An 18,747-nucleotide genomic window follows, 5' to 3' on the forward strand; every position below is an offset into this window, starting at 1 on the left:
GTCTGCAGGGAAGGGGGGGGGCAGGACCCAGCATGTAGGGCGGACTTGCCCTGTGCTGGGCGTCCCCCCCGCACGTCAAAGATTTTGATCGTAGATGTGATGTGATGTACATCTGTTAACACTCATTTCTTAAATTATGGACTTATAGTGGAAATAAAACATTTGAATATATTTTTAAATAGAGGATATACCTGTTTTTAAGCATAGTTTGTGCTATCAAGGAAAACAAATACCAAAACAAGTTATAGTTTTAAATTGTGACATTACACCAAGCTTTGAAGTTAGTGTAATGAATAATTGCCTATATCAATGATACTGTACTTGCAAATGTATTCTACGCACATACTGCTTGCCAAATCAGTAGAAGACTTTAATTACCGAGAATCAAACATTGCCATGAAGTGAGGGTATCTGACATTCCCTTCTTCGTCAAGGGGGATTCTGTCAAGTAGCTGCTCAAAGTCTTCATCAGTAATCTCCACGCCGAACCTGAAACAGAAGTTGGTGGCAGTCAGTCAAAGAGTCTGCTTGGCTCACATGCACCAAGAATAACCCAAGCATATGGTTGCCATTAACTCTTTGTCACCACATCACCCTCACCATCAAGAGCACCCACGTGAATATCAGAGGTTAATCAGGTTTTTCAGCAGTGAAAGAATTTCAAGCTCAAGACCCTCGCACACAGCTTGGCCAGGAGATACCAGAGTACAGAGCCATGTCATATTGTCTTCTGTAAGACCGTATTCATTAGGCTAAAACACTGGTATTGCTTAAACAAGCTAACACTTCAAAAGGCTTTTCAGTCGTCCTGTTTGGCATGAAAGAAAATTTACAAAAACATTGCTTTTCATAACAAAAAGAAGCGAATTTGGAACCATAATATATAGTGGCTGTATGTATTCAATGGGCAAATAAGTTTTTCCATCCCCGAAGCAGAATTTAAGCATAATCCCTAAAACACAGGCATAAATCAGGATGACTTAAGAAAATAATGATGAACAAGGCTTCATTCATTATCTGCAGGCGCTGATAATGAACAGCTGACTTTTGGGGGAAGAAGGTTGCGAAGGGGATGGGAATATCGGTGAGTCTCTTTACTAGTGGCAAGAGTAAGAATGCTATGCCAGAAATAACTATTCAACTCATTTCATCACTCTGACAGATTTATGTAAATAAAATAGACCTTTGTAAAAATACAGAAAGATTCCCTGTCATGGCTTTACACATAAATGTCTTTCTCAGGACTAAATGGCCCAGGTTCTTAAATGTTCTGTAAAGTTATGTATATCATGGTGATAGAAGCTGATTAGCATGTAAAAGGCATTTTGTTTAATTCCTATATTATACATAAATGGTATATAGCCACACACAATAAAATATGGTAATATACTTAATGCAATTATAGAAGGGCACACAGCTCTTAAATGTTAGATGCATTAACCTATAAGGTTCTAGAATGTATGAAATTATAGCAAGTAAAAAAAATGTAGGATCACAAAGCCACAACATAAATTTGCCAGTCTCATGGACTCATTGGAACTGTATAGAATTGTATTTGTTGAGCAATATAAGAGTTTACACAAAAGAAAAATAACAGATAATCGTGATCAGAAGAAAATAATGGGTTGGGGGGGGACGGGGACAAGTCCATGAAATAAGAATTATAGCAGTAATATTTGACTCAATATGACTTAGAAAATCTGTCGGTAGTCTCCCCTGTAATTACCAGATATTGGAAACAATGGGGTATGGACAAACTGATATGTGTATTAAGAATATCTAGAGGGAGATGTAACAGCCTGTAATAGAACACATGCAAACCATGTTGGTATTGCCTTTTGATGATTATCACTACCTATACTGCGCAGGCTATTACATTTCCTCCTTAGCCTATCTTTCAGTGCGAGGTATAAAGCCACACTAAAATCAAGGCACAAATAAAATAATATTGGCTTTAAGCCTCCTTCATTTTTAACACGTACAGATCAGACCATCATATGAGCATTTTATTTTGGCACAGATCCCCCTCCCCCACTTCCGTACCCTTATGTCCAGGCCAGAGATACAGTACAATTTCCCAAACACAGTCGTGGGAACCCGTCACATTAATTACATACATATTTATTTTATATAATGTGTCGCTTAATAATATTTCCAAACTCAATGGGTGCTATTCAATTCTTTCCGCCCCCTTTCACGCCCGTTCTGTTTCTGCTGACGTGCGTGGTATCATCATTTCAGCTCGCTACCCCAGGGGTCGCGAGGTGCCCCAACCCATTACGCAGCTTAACCTGATTACTGTGGGCACAATAAGCGCAATAACAGGGATCATTTTAGAAAGGAGATTGAGCGTCATATATCATTTGAATACCGCCCAATGAATGGCATCAGCAGTATGTACAGTATGTGTATAATATAGGGGATGTAGTTGGAATCCCGGCGGTCGAATCACAACAGTCAAAATACCGATGGAGGGATCCCATCCGCCAGAATACCGGCAGCGCCACCACAGCTATACCCACTCCTGGGTGTCCACGACACCCATGGAGTGGGAATAGAAACTGTGAGAGTGAAGCGAGCCCGCAGCGTGGCGAGCGTAGAAAGCCTGCAAGGGGCTTTGTACCACTCACCCCCTACAGCATTCTGACTGCCGGGATTCCGTACCCATCCCTAATATAGTATTTATAGCAGAACACTAAAGTACATAAAGCACAGATATTTGTTCTACAGGCTGGCAGTCAGGTGCTAGTGTAAAAGACAGATATTACAGTACAAGTGATTGGTCATTGAGTGCTTCAGTCACTTGGGAAACACACCATCTCCCACAGCTATTTACCCTTATTGTCTATGCATAGTCAAGGTGTCCCTGTATACTGGCGTATAGGGCAGCTGAACTAGGAAACTAGCCAGACATGTTCTTAACACACAACAGGCTTTACTTTGAATAAGCAAAGCATCGGTATAAAACATTCATTTTTATGTCAGTTCTCCACAATCACAACAATGGCTGTTATGCATGAGATCTGAATGGGAGACAGTGAGTGGGTAACATTGATACAATGACAGGATTAGGGGACAATAGTGGGAATCAAGGAGACAGAGGTTGTGAGACAGTGCTAAGGAAGGCAGAGGAGCAGCACGGAGACGATCTGGGGGTTGGGATACTCAGAATAAATATCACTGCTGCACTGGCATACAGTTAAAGACACTTGTATGATATCTGTCTATAACCATATTTACAGATATACACACTCTATGATAGAAGTATCTTAGATGCAAGGATCAATTACCCATAAGGTGGTACAGGTGGCCACACTAGGGGGCCCGCCAACCACCGGAGGTTTGATTTGTACTTTTTCTATTAAAAAACCCCCAAACATTTCCCATTCCCTAGCCTTGTCTCAGGATGCATGCAATTCCCCCGGTTTTGGGAAGATGTAATGTTGGGGACACAACTGTGGCTCCTTCTCGCGACAGTGCACTATGCTTGCCTTGATGAGACAGCAGTGGTCAGAGGAGCGCGTTCTGAACTCTGATTGGCGGAGCGCAGGACATGCTCATCTGACCCAAGCAGGCAGCGGGGCTATACCGGCTTGTGGCCTCAGCAGTCAGATATCAAGGAGCAAGAGGGAGCAAGGTAGGAGGGAAACACATTATTGTGTGCCCCAGTCTGTCTGGCTGTGTGACCCCTGCTCACCCTATGTACTGTATATGTGACCATCCCTGTATGTGTGTCTGTATATGTAACCTGTCCTGTATATGTCTCTATATGTGACTCTCCATATATCTGACCTACATGTGACCCTCCATGTATGTATATGTCTCTATAGGTGACCCTCTATGTATGTGTATCTCTTTATATATGACCTTCCTTGTAAATGTCAGTATGTGACCCTTCACGTATATGTGTATGTCTTATATGTGACCCCCCATGTATGTGTATGTCTTTTTATATGACCCTCCATGTATGTCTCTACACATAACCCACCATACATAGGCCAATGTAGATCCCTACATATATATATATATATATATATAACTTTATGTGAACTTTGTATATATGTGTGTCTCAGTCAGGGCCGGTTCTTGCCCTTTTGGCGCCGCGGGCCGGAAATAGGGGCGTGGCTTCATACAGGGGGCGTGGTCAGTTACGCCCCCTGTACAGTAGTGTAGCACCGCTGAAAAGACAAAAAAAAATTAATACTTACTATACCCGCTCCCGACTGCTGCAGACCTCCGCCGGCGCCGCTCCTCTCCTCAGATCTGGCATAGACAGACGCTAGAGGTCAATTATGACTCCTAGCATCTGTGTCAGTCCCACAATGCTGTGCGGTGCGCGATGACGTCATCGCACACCGCACAGCAAAGGTCCTCTCCACGAAGGGAAACTAGACGCGTAGCGTCTGGTTCCCTTCACAGCGGGGAACTAGCGGGACCAGCGGGGGACACAGCGGCCAGCGGGGGGCACAGCAGTAGCGGATCTTGCCATGGTGCGGCACCCTCCGGATGGCGCCGGCGCCCTCTGGAAGGCGCCGGCGCCCCGGGCAAAAGTCCTGCTTGCCCGTGGCAAGATCCGCTACTGGCCTCAGTATGTCACCCTCTATATATAATGTGTGTGTGTCTCTATATGTAAGCCCCCTCCATGTGTATATGTGTGTGACTCTATATCTGAACCTCCCTATCTATATGTCTGTGTGTGACCCTCTGGGTATATGCGTCTCTCTTTAGGTATAAAATAAATAACATAGCAGTATTTATCCAATTCAATAAAATAATATGCTGTCTGAACAATGGATAGGTTAAATTAAAAAAGTTCATAAATGTAGTAATATACAATAAAAAAAATCTATCTATCTATCTATCTATCTATCTATCTATCTATCTATCTATCTATCTCCTTTGGGAACCAGCATCCAATCCAGGGAACCAGAGTAATATAATGCCAATGTAGGATGGGTCCATAGAGCATGAGAATTTGGTTCCCTTTAAGGAGGGTGTAGCTGAGAAGGTTTTGTGTTGTAGGTGTTTCCTCATTGGGAGATCTGTGATCTCTGACTGGGCTTGCTAAAGCAAGGAGACTTGGGCAGGGGTTCTACCATACTGGTCACCTGACTAAATGATTGGGATAGTGATCTAAGGCAGTGGTTCTCAACCTCTGTCCTCAAGTACCCCCACCAGCTCATGTTTTCCAGATCTCCTCACAGGATTGCAAGTGAAATAATTTGCTTCATCTGTGGGTCTTTTATAATATGTCAGTGAGTAATGAATACACCTGTTCAACTGCTAGGTGACCTGGAAAACATGAACTGTTGGGGGTACTTGAGGACCGAGGTTGAGAACAACTGATCTGAATGGTTTGCTTAATAGATTTGGGACTTACCTTACATTACACTTTGTAATAAATATACAGTTGTATGTTTCGTTTTCACCTTGCCAGTGTGATCATTGACCCTTAAAGCTCAGGTTTGTCCATTAGCTGCAAAACTCCATGAAGCAAAATTGTGCAGAGACCCCACTACACAGATGACATATTACAGTTACCCCTTTTTTTTTTTTTTTTTTCAAGATTCATTTTTATTGGTTTTCAAATAAATTGGGGGGATTACAGAAATAAAAAAGGAGGGGAAAGGGAGCAGACATTGCAGTATGACAAAACAGACAAACAGAGTTCTTAGCAGTAATTCGATACTCCATATCAGTCTACACCACTAGGGGAAATTGTGTACAATATACAACGGACATCATCTCCTATAGGAGATACCTTATCTGAGAGTAACAAAGGCTAACTGTCCCAAAATTGGCGAATCAAAATACTCTAGGGGGCCTCTCCGAGGCGTAATGTTACTATAAACCAGGATGGTATGACCAGGGACTTACAACTTCCAGATTGGAAGTATACTATCGAGGTAGGGTAAATGGTGTCATGGGGGCCGTATCTTCCTATATGCACACCATACTTCCCATTTTGTGGTTTGCTTGGCGTTTTCTGAAGTAAAAGTTACGCCCGCCATCTCAAACTCAAAATGAGACTGAACAGCGGCTTCAATAGCAGAAACCGTAGGTATCGCTGGGGAGCGCCAATTGCGTGCCAATAGCGACTTTGTGGTGGATAGAATGTGGCCCAAGACATATTTAGTGTGATGAGGGATATACCTGGGAAAGAGGTGTAGTAGGGCTAATGTAGGTTGGGGAGATATCGAAAAGCCCACAATCTTAGAGATAAGGTCAAAAACTTGATACCAGAGGGTCGAGACCGAAAGGCATAACCAAAATACGTGCATGAGCGTCCCAGCGTTACCACATAAACGCCAGCAATCATTAGAGGTAGTTGGCCATATGGAATGGAGAAGGGCCGGTGTGAAATATTGGCGATGTATTAATTTATAAAACTCTTCTATGTGTGATACACATTTAGACACATGAAAACTAGAGATGTGCACCGGAAATTTTTCGGGTTTTGTGTTTTGGTTTTGTGTTCGGTTCCGTGGCCGTGTTTTGGGTTCGAACGCGTTTTGGCAAAACCTCACCGAATTTTTTTTTGTCGGATTCGGGTGTGTTTTGGATTCGGGTGTTTTTTTCAAAAAACCCTAAAAAACAGCTTAAATCATAGAATTTGGGGGTCATTTTGATCCCAAAGTATTATTAACCTCAATAACCATAATTTCCACTCATTTTCAGTCTATTCTGAACACCTCACACCTCACAATATTATTTTTAGTCCTAAAATTTGCACCGAGGTCGCTGGATGACTAAGCTCAGCGACCCAAGTGGCCGACACAAACACCTGGCCCATCTAGGAGTGGCACTGCAGTGTCACGCAGGATGGCCCTTCCAAAAAACACCCCCCAAACAGCACATGACGCAAAGAAGAAAAAAAAGAGGCGCAATGAGGTAGCTGTGTGAGTAAGCTAAGCGACCCTAGTGGCCAACACAAACACCTGGCCCATCTAGGAGTGGCACTGCAGTGTCAGGCCGGATGGCCCTTCCAAAAAATACTCCCCAAACAGCACATGACGCAAAGAAGAAAAAAAAGAGGCGCAATGAGGTAGCAGTGTGACTAAGATAAGCGACCCTAGTGGCCGACACAAACACCTGGCCCATCTAGGAGTGGCACTGCAGTGTCACGCAGGATGGCCCTTCCAAAAAACACTCCCCAAACAGCACATGACGCAAAGAAAAATGAAAGAAAAAAGAGGTGCAAGATGGAATTGTCCTTGGGCCCTCCCACCCACCCTTATGTTGTATAAACAGGACATGCACACTTTAACCAACCCATCATTTCAGTGACAGGGTCTGCCACACGACTGTGACTGAAATGACGGGTTGGTTTGGACCCCCACCAAAAAAGAAGCAATTAATCTCTCCTTGCACAAACTGGCTCTACAGAGGCAAGATGTCCACCTCATCATCATCCTCCAATTCATCACCGTGTACATCCCCCTCCTCACAGATTATCAATTCGTCCCCACTGGAATCCACCATCACAGCTCCCTGTGTACTTTGTGGAGGCAATTGCTGCTGGTGAATGTCTCCACGGAGGAATTGATTATAATTCATTTTAATGAACATCATCTTCTCCACATTTTCTGGAAGTAACCTCGTACGCCGATTGCTGACAAGGTGAGCGGCGGCACTAAACACTCTTCCGGAGTACACACTTGTGGGAGGGCAACTTAGGTAGAATAAAGCCAGTTTGTGCAAGGGCCTCCAAATTGCCTCTTTTTCCTGCCAGTATACGTACGGACTGTCTGACGTGCCTACTTGGATGCGGTCACTCATATAATCCTCCACCATTCTTTCAATGGTGAGAGAATCATATGCAGTGACAGTAGACGACATGTCCGTAATCGTTGGCAGGTCCTTCAGTCCGGACCAGATGTCAGCATCAGCAGTCGCTCCAGACTGCCCTGCATCACCGCCAGCGGGTGGGCTCGGAATTCTGAGCCTTTTCCTCGCACCCCCAGTTGCGGGAGAATGTGAAGGAGGAGATGTTGACAGGTCGCGTTCCGCTTGACTTGACAATTTTCTCACCAGCAGTTCTTTGAACCCCTGCAGACTTGTGTCTGCCGGAAAGAGAGATACAACGTAGGTTTTAAATCTAGGATCGAGCATGGTGGCCAAAATGTAGTGCTCTGATTTCAACAGATTGACCACCCGTGAATCCTTGTTAAGCGAATTAAGGGCTCCATCCACAAGTCCCACATGCCTAGCGGAATCGCTCTGTGTTAGCTCCTCCTTCAATGTCTCCAGCTTCTTCTGCAAAAGCCTGATGAGGGGAATGACCTGACTCAGGCTGGCAGTGTCTGAACTGACTTCACGTGTGGCAAGTTCAAAAGGTTGCAGAACCTTGCACAACGTTGAAATCATTCTCCACTGCGCTTGAGACAGGTGCATTCCACCTCCTATATCGTGGTCAGTTGTATAGGCTTGAATGGCCTTTTGCTGCTCCTCCAACCTCTGAAGCATATAGAGGGTTGAATTCCACCTCGTTACCACTTCTTGCTTCAGATGATGGCAGGGCAGGTTCAGGCGTTTTTGGTGTTGCTCCAGTCTTCTGTACGTGGTGCCTGTACGCCGAAAGTGTCCCGCAATTCTTCTGGCCACCGACAGCATCTCTTGCACGACCCTGTCGTTTTTTAAATAATTCTGCACCACCAAATTCAAGGTATGTGCAAAACATGGGACGTGCTGGAATTTGCCCAGATTTAATGCACACACAATATTGCTGGCGTTGTCCGATGCCACAAATCCACAGGAGAGTCCAATTGGGGTAAGCCATTCTGCGATGATCCTCCTCAGTTGCCGTAAGAGGTTTTCAGCTGTGTGCGTATTCTGGAAAGCGGTGATACAAAGCGTAGCCTGCCTAGGAAAGAGTTGGCGTTTGCGAGATGCTGCTACTGGTGCCGCCGCTGCTGTTCTTGCGGCGGGAGTCAATACATCTACCCAGTGGGCTGTCACAGTCATATAGTCCTGAGTCTGCCCTGCTCCACTTGTCCACATGTCCGTGGTTAAGTGGACATTGGGTACAACTGCATTTTTTAGGACACTGGTGAGTCTTTTTCTGAGGTCTGTGTACATTTTCGGTATCGCCTGCCTAGAGAAATGGAACCTAGATGGTATTTGGTACCGGGGACACAGTACCTCAAACAAGTCTATAGTTGGCTCTGCAGTAATGATGGATACCGGAACCACGTTTCTCACCGCCCAGGATGCCAAGGCCTCAGTTATCCGCTTTGCAGCAGGATGACTGCTGTGATATTTCATCTTCCTCGCAAAGGACTGTTGGACAGTCAATTGCTTGGTGGAAGTAGTAAAAGTGGTCTTACGACTTCCCCTCTGGGATGACCATCGACTCCCAGCAGCAACAACAGCAGCGCCAGCAGCAGTAGGCGTTACACTCAAGGATGCATCGGAGGAATCCCAGGCAGGAGAGGACTCGTCAGAATTGCCAGTGACATGGCCTTCAGGACTATTGGCATTCCTGGGGAAGGAGGAAATTGACACTGAGGGAGTTGGTGGGGTGGTTTGCGTGAGCTTGGTTACAAGAGGAAGGGATTTACTGGTCAGTGGACTGCTTCCGCTGTCGCCCAAAGTTTTTGAACTTGTCACTGACTTATGATGAATGCGCTGCAGGTGACGTATAAGGGAGGATGTTCCAAGGTGGTTAACGTCCTTACCCCTACTTATTACAGCTTGACAAAGGCAACACACGGCTTGACACCTGTTGTCCGCATTTCTGTTGAAATACTTCCACACCGAAGAGCTGATTTTTTTGGTATTTTCACCAGGCATGTCAATGGCCATATTCCTCCCACGGACAACAGGTGTCTCCCCGGGTGCCTGACTTAAACAAACCACCTCACCATCAGAATCCTCCTTGTCAATTTCCTCCCCAGCGCCAGCAACACCCATATCCTCCTCATCCTGGTGTACTTCAACACTGACATCTTCAATCTGACTATCAGGAACTGGACTGCGGGTGCTCCTTCCAGCACTTGCAGGGGGCGTGCAAATGGTGGAAGGCGCATGCTCTTCATGTCCAGTGTTGGGAAGGTCAGGCATCGCAACCGACACAATTGGACTCTCCTTGTGGATTTGTGATTTCGAAGAACGCACAGTTCTTTGCTGTGCTTTTGCCAGCTTAAGTCTTTTCATTTTTCTAGCGAGAGGCTGAGTGCTTCCATCCTCATGTGAAGCTGAACCACTAGCCATGAACATAGGCCAGGGCCTCAGCCGTTCCTTGCCACTCCGTGTGGTAAATGGCATATTGGCAAGTTTACGCTTCTCCTCCGACGATTTTATTTTAGATTTTTGAGTCCTTTTTTTACTGATATTTTGTGTTTTGGATTTTACATGCTCTGTACTATGACATTGGGCATCGGCCTTGGCAGACGACGTTGATGGAATTTCATCGTCTCGGCCATGACTAGTGGCAGCAGCTTCAGCACGAGGTGGAAGTGGATCTTGATCTTTCCCTATTTTTGGAACCTCAACATTTTTGTTCTCCATATTTTAATAGGCACAACTAAAAGGCACCTCAGGTAAACAATGGAGATGGATGGATACTAGTATACTTATGGATGACGAGTGACTGACGACACAGAGGTAGCTACAGCCGTGGACTACCGTACTGCGTCTGCTAGTATAGAGATGATAATGATATAAAAAATATATATATATCACTACTGCAGGTATATATAATATAATGACGGACCTGCTGGACACTGTCAGCAGACTCCTACTACTAGTATGAAGAAGATAGAAAAAAAAAACCCACCACAGGTAGGTATACAATTATGGACGAGCACTGACGACACAGAGGTAGCTACAGCCGTGGACTACCGTACTGCGTCTGCTAGTATAGAGATGATAATGATATAAAAAATATATATATATCACTACTGCAGGTATATATAATATAATGACGGACCTGCTGGACACTGTCAGCAGACTCCTACTACTAGTATGAAGAAGATAGAAAAAAAAAACCCACCACAGGTAGGTATACAATTATGGACGAGCACTGACGACACAGAGGTAGCTACAGCCGTGGACTACCGTACTGCGTCTGCTAGTATAGAGATAATAATGATATAAAAAATATATATATATCACTACTGCAGGTATATATAATATAATGACGGACCTGCTGGACACTGTCAGCAGACTCCTAAACTACTAGTATGAAGAAGATAGAAAAAAAAAACCCACCACAGGTAGGTATACAATTATGGACGAGCACTGACGACACAGAGGTAGCCACAGCCGTGGACTACCGTACTACGTCTGCTAATATAGAGATGATAAAGATGATAGAGATGAACAAAAAAAATATAACACTACTGCAGGTAAATATTTATATAATATAATGAATGACGGACCTGCTGGACACTGTCAGCAGAATGCGTTTATAGAATAAAATAAAAAACACCACAGGAGTGTTTAACTTTTTCAGGCAGACAATATACTAGAGATGAGCGGGTTCGGTTTCTCTGAATCCGAACCCGCACGAACTTCATGTTTTTTTTCACGGGTCCGAGCGACTCGGATCTTCCCGCCTTGCTCGGTTAACCCGAGCGCGCCCGAACGTCATCATGACGCTGTCGGATTCTCGCGAGACTCGGATTCTATATAAGGAGCCGCGCGTCGCCGCCATTTTCACACGTGCATTGAGATTGATAGGGAGAGGACGTGGCTGGCATCCTCTCCATTTAGATTAGGAGAAAGAGAGAGAGATTGACCTGAGGCTGATACTGTAGAAGAGAGTGCAGAGTTTAGTGACTGACCACAGTGACCACCAGCAGTGCAGTTGTTTTATTTAATATATCCGTTCTCTGCCTGAAAAAAACGGTACACACAGTGACTCAGTCACATACCATATCTGTGTGCACTGCTCAGCCCAGTGTGCTGCATGCCTGCATCATCTATGTATATATTATATATCTGACTGTGCTCAGCTCACACAGCTTATAATTGTGGGGGAGACTGGGGAGCACTGCAGTGCCAGTTATAGGTTATAGCAGGAGCCAGGAGTACAAGACAGTCACATACCATATCTGTGTGCACTGCTCAGCCCAGTGTGCTGCATCATCTATGTATATATTATATATCTGACTGTGCTCAGCTCACACAGCTTATAATTGTGGGGGAGACTGGGGAGCACTGCAGTGCCAGTTATAGGTTATAGCAGGAGCCAGGAGTACAAGACAGTCACATACCATATCTGTGTGCACTGCTCAGCCCAGTGTGCTGCATCATCTATGTATATATTATATATCTGACTGTGCTCAGCTCACACAGCTTATAATTGTGGGGGAGACTGGGGAGCACTGCAGTGCCAGTTATAGGTTATAGCAGGAGCCAGGAGTACATATTATATTAAAATTAAACAGTGCACACTTTTGCTGCAGGAGTGCCACTGCCAGTGTGACTGACCAGTGACCTGACCACACTGACCACCAGTATAGTTAGTAGTATACTATATTGTGATTGCCTGAAAAAGTTAAACACTCGTCGTGTGACTTCACTTGTGTGGTGTTTTTTTTTTTATTCTATAAAAAACTCATTCTGCTGACAGACAGTGTCCAGCAGGTCCGTCATTATATAATATATATACCTGTCCGGCTGCAGTAGTGATATATATATATTTTTTATATCATTATTTATCATCCAGTCGCAGCAGACACAGTACGGTAGTTCACGGCTGTAGCTACCTCTGTGTCGGCACTCGGCAGTCCATTCATAATTGTATACCACCTACCCGTGGTTTTTTTTCTTTCTTCTTTATACATACATACTACTACATCTCTTTATCAACCAGTCTATATTAGCAGCAGACACAGTACAGTACGGTAGTTCACGGCTGTGGCTACCTCTGTGTCGGCACTCGGCAGTCCGTCCATAATTGTATACCACCTAACCGTGGTTTTTTTTCTTTCTTCTTTATACATACATACTACGACATCTCTTTATCAACCAGTCTATATTAGCAGCAGACACAGTACAGTACGGTAGTTCACGGCTGTGGCTACCTCTGTGTCGGCACTCGGCAGTCCGTCCATAATTGTATACCACCTAACCGTGGTTTTTTTTTCTTTCTTCTTCATACATACATACTACGACATCTCTTTATCAACCAGTCTATATTAGCAGCAGACACAGTACAGTACGGTAGTTCACGGCTGTGGCTACCTCTGTGTCGGCACTCGGCAGTCCGTCCATAATTGTATACCACCTAACCGTGGTTTTTTTTTTCTTTCTTCTTTATACATACATACTACGACATCTCTTTATCAACCAGTCTATATTAGCAGCAGACACAGTACAGTACGGTAGTTCACGGCTGTGGCTACCTCTGTGTCGGCACTCGGCAGTCCGTCCATAATTGTATACCACCTAACCGTGGTTTTTTTTTCTTTCTTCTTTATACATACATACTACGACATCTCTTTATCAACCAGTCTATATTAGCAGCAGACACAGTACGGTAGTTCACGGCTGTAGCTACCTCTGTGTCGGCACTCGGCAGTCCGTCCATAATTGTATACTAGTATCCATCCATCTCCATTGTTTACCTGAGGTGCCTTTTAGTTGTGCCTATTAAAATATGGAGAACAAAAATGTTGAGGTTCCAAAATTAGGGAAAGATCAAGATCCACTTCCACCTCGTGCTGAAGCTGCTGCCACTAGTCATGGCCGAGACGATGAAATGCCAGCAACGTCGTCTGCCAAGGCCGATGCCCAATGTCATAGTACAGAGCATGTCAAATCCAAAACACCAAATATCAGTAAAAAAAGGACTCCAAAACCTAAAATAAAATTGTCGGAGGAGAAGCGTAAACTTGCCAATATGCCATTTACCACACGGAGTGGCAAGGAACGGCTGAGGCCCTGGCCTATGTTCATGGCTAGTGGTTCAGCTTCACATGAGGATGGAGGCACTCAGCCTCTCGCTAGAAAAATGAAAAGACTCAAGCTGGCAAAAGCAGTAGCACCGCAAAGAACTGTGCGTTCTTCGAAATCCCAAATCCACAAGGAGAGTCCAATTGTGTCGGTTGCGATGCCTGACCTTCCCAACACTGGACGTGAAGAGCATGCGCCTTCCACCATTTGCACGCCCCCTGCAAGTGCTGGAAGGAGCACCCGCAGTCCAGTTCCTGATAGTCAGATTGAAGATGTCAGTGTTGAAGTACACCAGGATGAGGAGGATATGGGTGTTGCTGGCGCTGGGGAGGAAATTGACCAGGAGGATTCTGATGGTGAGGTGGTTTGTTTAAGTCAGGCACCCGGGGAGACACCTGTTGTCCGTGGGAGGAATATGGCCATTGACATGCCTGGTGAAAATACCAAAAAAATCAGCTCTTCGGTGCTGCTGGCGCTGCTGTTGTTGCTGCTGGGAGTCGATGGTCATCCCAGAGGGGAAGTCGTAAGCACACTTGTACTACTTCCAGTAAGCAATTGACTGTTCAACAGTCCTTTGCGAGGAAGATGAAATATCACAGCAGTCATCCTGCTGCAAAGCGGATAACTGAGGCCTTGACAACTATGTTGGTGTTAGACGTGCGTCCGGTATCCGCCGTTAGTTCACAGGGAACTAGACAATTTATTGAGGCAGTGTGCCCCCGTTACCAAATACCATCTAGGTTCCACTTCTCTAGGCAGGCGATACCGAGAATGTACACGGACGTCAGAAAAAGACTCACCAGTGTCCTAAAAAATGCAGTTGTACCCAATGTCCACTTAACCACGGACATGTGGACAAGTGGAGCAGGGCAGGGTCAGGACTATATGACTGTGACAGCCCACTGGGTAGATGTATGGACTCCCGCCGCAAGAACAGCAGCGGCGGCACCAGTAGCAGCATCTCGCAAACGCCAACTCTTTCCTAGGCAGGCTACGCTTTGTATCACCGGTTTCCAGAATACGCACACAGCTGAAAACCTCTTACGGCAACTGAGGAAGATCATCGCGGAATGGCTTACCCCAATTGGACTCTCCTGTGGATTTGTGGCATCGGACAACGCCAGCAATATTGTGTGTGCATTAAATATGGGCAAATTCCAGCACGTCCCATGTTTTGCACATACCTTGAATTTGGTGGTGCAGAATTATTTAAAAAACGACAGGGGCGTGCAAGAGATACTGTCGGTGGCCAGAAAAATTGCGGGACACTTTCGGCGTACAGGCACCACGTACAGAAGACTGGAGCACCACCAAAAACTACTGAACCTGCCCTGCCATCATCTGAAGCAAGAAGTGGTAACGAGGTGGAATTCAACCCTCTATATGCTTCAGAGGTTGGAGGAGCAGCAAAAGGCCATTCAAGCCTATACAATTGAGCACGATATAGGAGGTGGAATGCACCTGTCTCAAGCGCAGTGGAGAATGATTTCAACGTTGTGCAAGGTTCTGATGCCCTTTGAACTTGCCACACGTGAAGTCAGTTCAGACACTGCCAGCCTGAGTCAGGTCATTCCCCTCATCAGGCTTTTGCAGAAGAAGCTGGAGACATTGAAGGAGGAGCTAACACGGAGCGATTCCGCTAGGCATGTGGGACTTGTGGATGGAGCCCTTAATTCGCTTAACAAGGATTCACGGGTGGTCAATCTGTTGAAATCAGAGCACTACATTTTGGCCACCGTGCTCGATCCTAGATTTAAAGCCTACCTTGGATCTCTCTTTCCGGCAGACACAAGTCTGCTGGGGTTGAAAGACCTGCTGGTGAGAAAATTGTCAAGTCAAGCGGAACGCGACCTGTCAACATCTCCTCCTTCACATTCTCCCGCAACTGGGGGTGCGAGGAAAAGGCTCAGAATTCCGAGCCCACCCGCTGGCGGTGATGCAGGGCAGTCTGGAGCGACTGCTGATGCTGACATCTGGTCCGGACTGAAGGACCTGACAACGATTACGGACATGTCGTCTACTGTCACTGCATATGATTCTCTCACCATTGAAAGAATGGTGGAGGATTATATGAGTGACCGCATCCAAGTAGGCACGTCACACAGTCCATACTTATACTGGCAGGAAAAAGAGGCAATTTGGAGGCCATTGCACAAACTGGCTTTATTCTACCTAAGTTGCCCTCCCACAAGTGTGTACTCCGAAAGAGTGTTTAGTGCCGCCGCTCACCTTGTCAGCAATCGGCGTACGAGGTTACATCCAGAAAATGTGGAGAAGATGATGTTCATTAAAATGAATTATAATCAATTCCTCCGCGGAGACATTGACCAGCAGCAATTGCCTCCACAAAGTACACAGGGAGCTGAGATGGTGGATTCCAGTGGGGACGAATTGATAATCTGTGAGGAGGGGGATGTACACGGTGATATATCGGAGGGTGATGATGAGGTGGACATCTTGCCTCTGTAGAGCCAGTTTGTGCAAGGAGAGATTAATTGCTTCTTTTTTGGGGGGGGTCCAAACCAACCCGTCATATCAGTCACAGTCGTGTGGCAGACCCTGTCACTGAAATGATGGGTTGGTTAAAGTGTGCATGTCCTGTTTTGTTTATACAACATAAGGGTGGGTGGGAGGGCCCAAGGACAATTCCATCTTGCACCTCTTTTTTCTTTTCTTTTTCTTTGCGTCATGTGCTGTTTGGGGAGGGTTTTTTGGAAGGGACATCCTGCGTGACACTGCAGTGCCACTCCTAAATGGGCCCGGTGTTTGTGTCGGCCACTAGGGTCGCTAATCTTACTCACACAGTCAGCTACCTCATTGCGCCTCTTTTTTTCTTTGCGTCATGTGCTGATTGGGGAGGGTTTTTTGGAAGGGACATCCTGCGTGACACTGCAGTGCCACTCCTAAATGGGCCCGGTGTTTGTGTCGGCCACTAGGGTCGCTAATCTTACTCACACAGTCAGCTACCTCATTGCGCCTCTTTTTTTCTTTGCGTCATGTGCTGATTGGGGAGGGTTTTTTGGAAGGGACATCCTGCGTGACACTGCAGTGCCACTCCTAAATGGGCCCGGTGTTTGTGTCGGCCACTAGGGTCGCTAATCTTACTCACACAGTCAGCTACCTCATTGCGCCTCTTTTTTTCTTTGCGTCATGTGCTGATTGGGGAGGGTTTTTTGGAAGGGACATCCTGCGTGACACTGCAGTGCCACTCCTAAATGGGCCCGGTGTTTGTGTCGGCCACTAGGGTCGCTTATCTTACTCACACAGTCAGCTACCTCATTGCGCCTCTTTTTTTCTTTGCGTCATGTGCTGATTGGGGAGGGTTTTTTGGAAGGGACATCCTGCGTGACACTGCAGTGCCACTCCTAGATGGGCCAGGTGTTTGTGTCGGCCACTAGTGTCGCTTAGCTTAGTCATCCAGCGACCTTGGTGCAAATTTTAGGACTAAAAATAATATTGTGAGGTGTGAGGTATTCAGAATAGACTGAAAATGAGTGGAAATTATGGTTTTTGAGGTTAATAATAATATGGGATCAAAATGACCCCCAAATTCTATGATTTAAGCTGTTTTTTAGTGTTTTTTTAAGAAAACACCCGAATCCAAAACACACCCGAATCCGACAAAAAAAATTCGGTGAGGTTTTGCCAAAACGCGGTCGAACCCAAAACACGGCCGCGGAACCGAACCCAAAACCAAAACACAAAACCCGAAAAATTTCAGGCGCTCATCTCTACAATATACTGGTGGTCACTGGTCAGTCACACTGGCAGCAAAAGTGTGCACTGTACTCCTGCTATAACTGCACCCCAGTCTCCCCCACAATTCAGCTGTGTGAGCAGTGAGCACTCAGCACAGTCAGATATACATAGATGATATTATCATGCAGCACACTGAGGCTGAGCACAGATATGGTATGTGACTGTGTATCGTTTTTTTTCAGGCAGAGAACGGATTATATTAAATAATAAATAAAACTGGTGGTGGTCACTAGTAACTATCAGCAAAACTCTGCACTCTGAGTACTCCTAATGCTCCCCAAAATTACTAAGTTAGTAGTAAATCAACTCAAGTGTCTCTATCTATTCTAACGGAGAGGACGCCAGCCACGTCCTCTCCCTATCAATCTCAATGCACGTGTGAAAATGGCGGCGACGCGCGGCTCCTTATATAGAATCCAAGTCTCGCGATAGAATCCGAGCCTCGCGAGAATCCGACAGCGGGATGATGACGTTCAGGCGCGCTCGGGTTAACCGAGCAAGGCGGGAAGATCCGAGTCTGCCTCGGACCCGTGTAAAAAGGCTGAAGTTCGGGGGGGTTCGGATTCCGAGGAACCGAACCCGCTCATCTCTAATGAAAACAGGAGGTAAATATCAAACCCCATTCATCCTCTGTCAGGACACTATTAAGGTCGGATTCCCACTTCACCTGATACTTAAGTTTAGTCTGGGAGGGGGGGCAGTTGAGAAGGGCATACCATCTGGAGACTGTACCTTTGCGGTCAGTTCTCACGATCGGGGAGTGAACATATTTAGGGATCGGTAGTAATCTGTCATGTGGCATAGGTACACTCTGCAACCAGTGTCGGAGCTGAAGATATTTATAGAAATCTCCCTTGGGGAGAGAAAACTTAGATTGCAGTTGGGCATATGATATTAAAATACCCCCTTCCGTTACATCTTGAAGAGTCCTAACCCCCTGGGAAACCCACAAGCGAAATGATAAATCCAGAACTAGACCCGCCACTCCTTCCAGTGGGAAATCTAGCGGGGGGAGAGAGATTTCCGGTAACATCCCTACCAAGGTCAGCCATGATTTACGTGTGGATTGCCCCACAGCCGATCTCA

General features: G+C 45.7%; 1 protein-coding gene across 7 annotated transcripts in view; it reads right to left on the bottom strand.

Annotated features, from left to right (window-relative positions):
• LOC134923288 (EF-hand calcium-binding domain-containing protein 6-like) overlaps positions 1–18,747 on the bottom strand; it is a 386,436-nt gene that overhangs the window by 163,668 nt on the left and 204,021 nt on the right. For all 7 annotated transcript variants that reach the window (XM_063920743.1, XM_063920740.1, XM_063920737.1 and 4 more), the window contains one exon: positions 379–489. In XM_063920743.1, the coding sequence (XP_063776813.1) occupies positions 379–489 (111 nt within the window). The remainder of the gene's footprint in view (positions 1–378; positions 490–18,747) is intronic.

Source organism: Pseudophryne corroboree, chromosome 1 (assembly GCF_028390025.1).
Source record: "Pseudophryne corroboree isolate aPseCor3 chromosome 1, aPseCor3.hap2, whole genome shotgun sequence".
Lineage (NCBI taxonomy): Eukaryota > Metazoa > Chordata > Amphibia > Anura > Myobatrachidae > Pseudophryne > Pseudophryne corroboree.